Genomic DNA, 7956 nt, shown 5'->3' with positions numbered 1-7956 from the left:
TAAATAATAAAGTGATCTCAGTTATATCCATAATAAGTCTATATTACTTACAACGACGACAACATCTAGATCTGGAGGAAGTCTCTTATGTGAGAGATGGACGAAAAGTTGTACGTGTAAGTTTTTATTGTTATTTATTAATCTTACTATATTTGGGATTCTACTGAGATAAACGTATTTTGATGAAGACTACAGGATTATCTTTACTGATTACAGGATGTTAACAGCGATTTTGTCTACAGGTAGTTGCAGTTGATGTTTACTTTGTCTGTTGTTGAAGACTTGTCGGTCTGTTGTGAAGTGTGCCCATATAAATTTATTCTTGACTTAACTTGAAGTAAATCACGGCCTTTGGCAGTGTAGAAAAAAGGTTAGTTGTTTGCAGTTCTGCTACGAGTGATAGCTATGTATTCTCAGTCTTCATACTTTACGGATGCTTTTTCCTCAGGGCTTATAGGCAGGATAAGCCTTCCCTTTCAGGATGCAGTTAACGACACCGCAAGTCATGGGTGACAAGGTCATTCACTAATGACAAACTCATGATGGCCAGGAGATCATCCGAAAGAAACTAGCTGAGCTAAAGACAATGTGGTCTACTTACTTGCAGCACCATTATGAAGAAAAAAGGTGATTTTGTTTTACTCATTTGAAGTCTTTATCTCTCTCGCCCCCCCTCGCTTGCGCACACTCCCTCTGTCTCCTTTTCTTTCTTGCTCCTTCCTCTTCCCATTCTTCTTCTATATGTTTGAAGGAAATCCACCTTTCAGATGATCTAAAACATGGCCCAGAGATTTTCATACATGGAATGAATCTGTGTTGCTGGCGTGCATTATCTATTTACCTTACTGTTGTGTCAGGTGGCTTAGAGCAGGGCTCTGCCTACTAGTGGCAGGATCAGTGGTCAACAACAAACAAGGTATCTGACTTGGATTAGGCAAACATGGAGACAGAGACTCATGACCTTCGCTAAGGATGGGCTTTGACCTTGAGGAGATCGATATGGCACTTGCGATGAAGCAGATGGTATTGATATCACATTATTATGAATTCATATCGGTTTTGTTCTTACTCAAATCAGTTATGGCATGAATAAGAACGCACCACAACAAAATTTGGGCAGAAAATATATGAAATTCGCTCAGATAGCATGCTTTCCTACCCATTTACTTGACCCACATTTCAACAAGTCTGAAGGAAATAAGTAATTTTCTTTCAGCGTTGCGTTGCGACGATATTTACTTGCAAATCAGCACCTTGCTGGTAAGCTTCTAACCGTTGACATCCTGGCAATTTTACAGAGCCTGCCAGGAGCGTTGTGGTACAGCCAGATGGTATGACTTCCCTGCAAGCCCAAGGCCGCTGAGTTGCCTCAGACAGACAGCTGACTTCACTGCTGTCGTCGGCGCGCGTACGCCAACAGTTGTGCGCAGACCGCAGAGCAGCTGTTCAATGCAGCGCAGCAACGGCACTTCTGAGGCACACAGCAGTACAGCAGGGTTGCAAGCAAGCTGACTCCAGCTGGCGCGCATGTAGGGCAAGGCCGCCGTGACGCAGCTGTTGACATCGTGCGACACCGCACAGACAGCTGGCAGACAGAGATCTTCTCGAACACGCCAGGTTTTTCAGGTTTGTACGAGTTCCTGGAACTGTGCACTGATTCCTCGCGTTACCCTGAAAACCACGCCAACAGAGTTAGCGGTATTGATTTTTATGGTTCGTAGGAGTCCCATTGATGAAATGCTGAATTAAGTCAGTTCTCATATGTTCTATACGTACATCGTCAGTGTGTTGTATTATTATGACTTCACAGGAACTCACAGAGAAGATTCGTAGATGGCCAATGCCAGCTTAGATGTTGTTAAGTCTGAGAGTGAGACGCTGGCACCCAGCGACGACAGGAGAAGGGACGGACAGTCTTCGGCCGATGACATCAACCGTTTCGAGGCAGGGCTTGAGCGATTATCGCTTCAGCCTGGCTCCGTACCGCCGAGTCGAACCTGCAGTCTGGCCTCGACGACGTGGATGCAGATTACATTGAGGGTGCGATTGGCCTTTACTGCATGGCTGCTGCACGACGACATGTACCATTGATCAGGCCCCGCGTGAAATGCAGTCGCCCACCTCAGCAGCATAGGGAAGCTTACATCTTGGAGAAGTTTCAAGGGTAAGGGCACATTGTGCTATAGTAAGTTGGTCGTCTTTATGACTGTGTAAACTATGGTATCATTACCACTTAACAAGCTAATGTGTGTATTGAAAGCGGAGTTTCCAATTACTGACTAGGAATATTAAGATTTTTATAGCCTTAAATTATGACATCGGACACTGTATGCTATCCTGCTTTTCCATGACCAATAATAAAAATGAACTATTAATATTAATTAATTACATAATAATAATTATGCATATCGATAATAAAGCGTGAAATAATTTCATTGCCTGTAAATCTTACATGGTACTTCAGCAGGTACGTGGCTGAGCCATGGCAAAGATGCTGACAACGGTATAGAAGACATCGTCCGCAAGCTGCAGACCTCCGCTGTTCTGACCCTGCAGTGGCCACTTACCCGTAGCCCAGCTCACGGGCAATCCTACGACACCCTCGTCTCCATGACAGACCGACGTGGTGTGCCTCGTGGAGAGGCACTACTAAGGAACAGTGTTGTGTACGAGAGAGCTACACTTACTGCGTGAGTTGCTGCACACATGCGCAAGATGAACTGGACACTGGGCGAAATCTGCCGCTACAGAGCTGCCATTGAGCCAAAGCTGAGCTGCCTGAAGGTAGACCACAACTCGTATATATATATATAGCTACCACGAATGATAGTGCTGCATGTTGATGGCGCACATTTGAAGAAAATTTCTAGCTTAGTACAGGACGTTAATTTGCCAAGTCGCATTGGTTGCCGCTACCATATAACACCTTATTAAGGTTCCTAAGGCATCTCCTTTCAGCCATGTAGATTGTATTACAGTACTGTTAGACGTAAGTCAAGGTACAACAAATATATCACAACTAGATGGTGAGGAACTGTCAAAAACATGTGAGCTAATACAGCATAAAAATCGTATCTGTTAATTATTACTTGGCATCACTTCACATCCAAACAATACCAAATTGATTTATTAATTTCATATGCGGTAATGGATTCCCGGCCGGTGCCGATTGCTGTATATTCTGATTCCATTGTTGTGCTTGCACCACCACAGGAGCTTCAGAAGACGATGTCTGAGGGCAACAGTAGGGTGAAGCAGGCAGCCAAGATGTGTGACACTGTGACGCCTCACACCAGCACGGATGGTGCGCAGACAATGTACTCCAACCTCGAACACCTCGCGCTCAGCTGCGGCAAACTTACGACTGACGTCCTGAAAGCCATCGTGAGTCTTCGCATCTAGAATGTAGATGGCACCATGGGTCACCACAAGGTCGCCATGTACTACTCAAGGAGATTATTTTACTTGGCGAGAATAACAAGGAAAGTTATGCCATGCAGTTAGTAACGTGAATGGGTGTGCTGTCTATAATGTAGTCAAACTGCCTGATTACCTAATGTCGCATTGTTTACAGCAACAGAACATGATGCATCTGCCTCGTATCACATTGTAGTTGCGTTTGGAGACACAGGAGCTTGAGTGGAAGAAGGTGGATGTCAGCATCTCCCAGCTGAAGACGTGGGTCAGTGACACACAAGCCAAGTTGGATAAGATGGACAACCTTGAGCCTGACTTGATCAGCAAGCAAACTCATCTCGATAAGTGCAAGGTATCATGTCTACTTCATCTAATCCGTCATGTTACGGGTGACCAAAAAGTATCCTGATTGCATAATTTACCATCTCCCGCCACATTAGTTCCATCCAGTTGCTTATGCAAACACAGAAACACACTCAAAATTCCATTGTGCTTGTTCACGGGTATTTTATGAACAGCTATATGTCTATGTTGAAGTACTAAGCATGCATCTGATGGGTTATCCTCTTCATTGGTAGCAATTCATGTTGTTTAAGAATATGCACAGGGTACATCATAAGCTTACATGCTCAGGGCGAATCGGGTACATAATATAAAGGTGTCTTATTCAGGAATGTTTTACACATTCGAGTTGCTATCGTTCCATCTATCCTATCCTGTATTGCAGAAGACATGAAGCGTGGAGGCGTAAGATGCCTAATTGCTATCAGCGTTTTTAATTGTTCTAATGAGTTCTTGCGCTTACTGTCGCAGGCTGTTGCTGAGGATTTGCAGGACCATGAGGTGATGTTCAACCAGCTTGTCAGCATGTCTCTACAGCTGGCCAAGAAGTGGTCGGACGAAGGTCAGCTGACCGCTGTATCAGAGCTGGACGGTCAGTACAGACACCTGGTCAACCGCACACAGGTGAGTGGAGAGTCAGGCGTGTTATGGCGGTGGGTAGCAATTGTGAGAAGGTGGCGCCATCTTACATAAACTTTATTTATTAACATGTGCTAATCCACCTTTAAGCTTGGGTATGGCTGTGCCTATGGAGTTTTACTATTTTCTTGTTTGCACTCGTCTTGAAGGCGTTAGCTGAACATCATTGAGAGTGGGTTAATTCAGGCATGCCATTGTTAAGATTTAGCTTGGGTATGGCTGTGTCACTCTCACATTACAAAGTGCAGATCACGTTACGGCTGCGAAATATGCAGGGAACGGTTTTGGCGTAGAACATGATTGTGCTTGTTGGTCTGCTTATAGAGGAGTGCCTGGCTCTGTGATCAGGAACGTTCCACCGAGTGTTACTGTATTCTTGCTTACACTCGTCTCTAAAATATCAACTGAGATGCATCATTGGGAGTGGGTTAATTCCTGTGGATTGGGAGGTATCCAGTCTCCAGTTTAGACTCTTGTTGGCCGACGCGCATGTTGCATTGTTGGCAGGCCCTTGTTGAAACGTGGGAAGTGTACGTTGTGGAACACGAGCAGTTCGGAGATTCCTACAGCGACACCGTAGACTGGCTCTCACTTGCTAAGTCACAGTATCAGTCCTGCAGTGACACAACTGGCTCCAAAGAGGCCTCCGCAGAGCGGCGCCTGTCTTTACAGGTACGTAGCTGTAAAGCCACAGTTTGTACCATTTAGTGCTGGTGCTGTTCTTTGGTCATCTTTGGCTTATAAGTCAGAGGAGACTTATGCTGATTTATATTTGGTAAGTGGCAGCACAAAATCATGTACCATGATCCATATGAACAATTTAGGTTCCTACAATAAGGTACTAGTTTCATAATATTACGGCATGTATACTATTAGGTGCTACTAAATTCGTAATTGCAGTACCTTAACCTACAAATAATGTAACCATTAAAATAAAGTAAGAAGAAGAAAGAGAAATTACTGCCGCTGCACGTACAATTCTTGTTCAAACAAGTCGCAATTCGCTTGTGAATCATCGCATTCTGGTCAGCAAACAAAATGGCCGATGCGTCGGTAATCTGGCGGTCACTGTTCTGCAGGAGCTGATCAACAGGCGCGGCATTGGCGAGGTCAAGGTCGTCGAGGCGACCTCTCTCAGCGTCTCCACGCTCGAGCACACGTCGTGCGCCGGCCACGCTGAGATCCTGCGCAACATGGCCGACCTGCAGGCTGCGTGGGATCTGCTGCACGGCTCGCTCGCCGACTGCCGCGCGCTGCTAGACGATTGCCTCGTCGCCTGGGAGCTGTACGAGGTCGTGCGCGTCGAGTTCTCTGATTGGCTGATCGCCATCGAGGAGGAGCTTCAGGGCTACGAGGATCGGCCGCTGCCTCTGGGAGAGGCCGTCGCAAGACTAGCGGTACCGACCCGCCTACTTACATGCACACCAGCTCGTGAATGCACACACACACGCGTGTACATGCACACATGCACGCACAGATGCATGTACACGTGTACGTGCACACACACGCACACATGCATGCATGTACTCAGACGCACATGTACACATCCATTCAGATATAAATTTACACATGCACACACACGTGCACACGTGCACGCATGCATGCACGAACGCACGCACGCACGCACGCACGCACACACACATGAACACACCCATTCACATGTGAATTCACACATCCACATGCACACGCGCGGGCACTCACATGCACACATACATGAACACACACACACACACGCACGGACACAGATGGACACGCACATGCACATATTCAGATATATATATATATATATATATCAAGAGCTAATAATACCCTAAGAGCTAAATATAATAATCAAGAGCTAATAATCAAGAGCTAATAATACCAAGGTATTATTAGCTCTTGATATATATATATAATGCAATTATTCTTGTAGTCCAAGTATGCCATCTAGATCTCCCTCTTACAATTATATTTCTGTGTTAGGATCTGGTCACCGAGTGGAAATACAAGAAAGTGAGCAGAGACCAGCTGCGAGAGGCCAGCGATCATCTCCTGGAAACGTTTAACTGTGACTGCACACCTCGGCTAGAGGTGGCACTGCTCAACGATCGATATCTTGTCCTCAATGAATATTTACAGGTAAAGTTTGCTCGACTAATATTAAGACGGACTCCATATTGTTGAAAAAGCAGAACGAGAGCGTGTACAATTGTTATTAATGTAATAAAACTGTCATTTACTAACATAATTGTAACGAGATGTGTTAATTAATAGGCAAGTCACTGTCGCATTTTACCATAGCTTTTATTTACTCACAAAACCAGAAAGACTGATAAATTAGTAACATAGATAGATCGCTGTAGCAAGCTGGCATATTACGTGTGTATAACGTAGATAAACAGATGTTCATTTCGACATCAATACCTCTTTTAACTAACAAATTGATATAACATCATTTTAAAGTCTTACTCAATGCATAACATACATTTACACTATAGATGTGTGTGCTGTATTATTGTGGTCGTGGCCTAGCAATGTAACAGTGATGTTGACTCTTGAGCTCTTATCCAAGTACTAACCAAATCCCACCAGAGGTTACACAAGTAGTCACAGTGTTCCCACTATACCAGCCCTTCGTGGGTGCAGAATTATGTGCACTCGTGCTACGGACGACTCGGCTGCTTTTGCTCCATTGTTCCTACTTGCAAAACCGTGTGCTCACAGTGACAGACAATAAAAGGTGCACAACGTAGGAATTGATATCATGAGTTGCTGTGACACTTCATCGTGAGTCGGAAAGGTACGGCACGTTGAAACGACCAAGCTAACTGTTCCACATTTTTATGTGAGAGTGTTCGCTTGAGTAAGTGAAGACCGGCCAGACTGTGACAGAGAGTGACAGCCAATAGCCACATCCGCTCGGCACTTATTGGAACGGCGTGCATCGTGATACAATATGGCTGCGTTTGCAACCAGCTATGAAAACTTCTTTTCAAAGCGATTCTCTGGTGTCTGAGACAGTCAGCATATGTTCACAAACGCTCTGATCTGCCTGACATGTTGCTGTCGGCAAAAGGCAGTGAATGGATTCTAATATTTTGCTTTCGTTTCAGCGAAACTGGTGCTGGTAACGGTCTGTAATTTTTCTGCACTGTGAGCACATTGGCACTGCAAGAGGTTCCGTTTGGTAGTCGTACAGTAAGCCCTCTCCTATCACGGGTTTTCTATCTGCGAAATTCGAGTACTTTTGGTTTACTTAATTTAGATTCCATTTCTCCAGCTGTGGCATAGCTTTTGAGTATCTACTATTTTACTACCGTATAAGTTATAGACATTTTTCTTGAGATTCGTCTCAGGCATGTTGCATCAAACCATCACATGAATTTCCTGTGCATACTATGCTTGTTTCTTATGTTCATCGAACTGCTTTGTTCACTGACCATTCTCCCATGTTTGCCAGAGCCTGCATGTCTGAGTTAATCATGAATTTGCTGATTCCCAAAAGGCAAAACATTAACGCACGCATTGTTCATTCTTGCTACCTGGCTGCGTGCTCTTATACAATGCTTGTTTATTCAT

At 44.7% G+C, this 7956-nt stretch overlaps 1 protein-coding gene across 1 annotated transcript; it reads left to right on the top strand.

Moving 5' to 3' along the window:
• The first annotated feature begins 2681 nt into the window (after positions 1-2681).
• On the top strand, positions 2682-6561 carry LOC106819657 (nesprin-1-like). Its single transcript, XM_014824257.1, has 7 exons — positions 2682-2784; positions 3214-3384; positions 3614-3769; positions 4231-4383; positions 4906-5070; positions 5478-5795; positions 6361-6561. The coding sequence occupies exons 1-7, from the start codon at positions 2707-2709 to the stop codon at positions 6559-6561; spliced, it is 1242 nt and encodes a 413-aa protein (XP_014679743.1). The 5' UTR covers positions 2682-2706.
• The last annotated feature ends 1395 nt before the right edge of the window (positions 6562-7956 follow it).

This window comes from Priapulus caudatus, unplaced genomic scaffold, assembly GCF_000485595.1.
Source record: "Priapulus caudatus unplaced genomic scaffold, Priapulus_caudatus-5.0.1 Scaffold3924, whole genome shotgun sequence".
Lineage (NCBI taxonomy): Eukaryota > Metazoa > Priapulida > Priapulimorpha > Priapulimorphida > Priapulidae > Priapulus > Priapulus caudatus.
The sequence above is the reverse complement of the archived record's forward strand: the minus strand, read 5'-3'. Positions and strand labels throughout refer to the sequence as shown.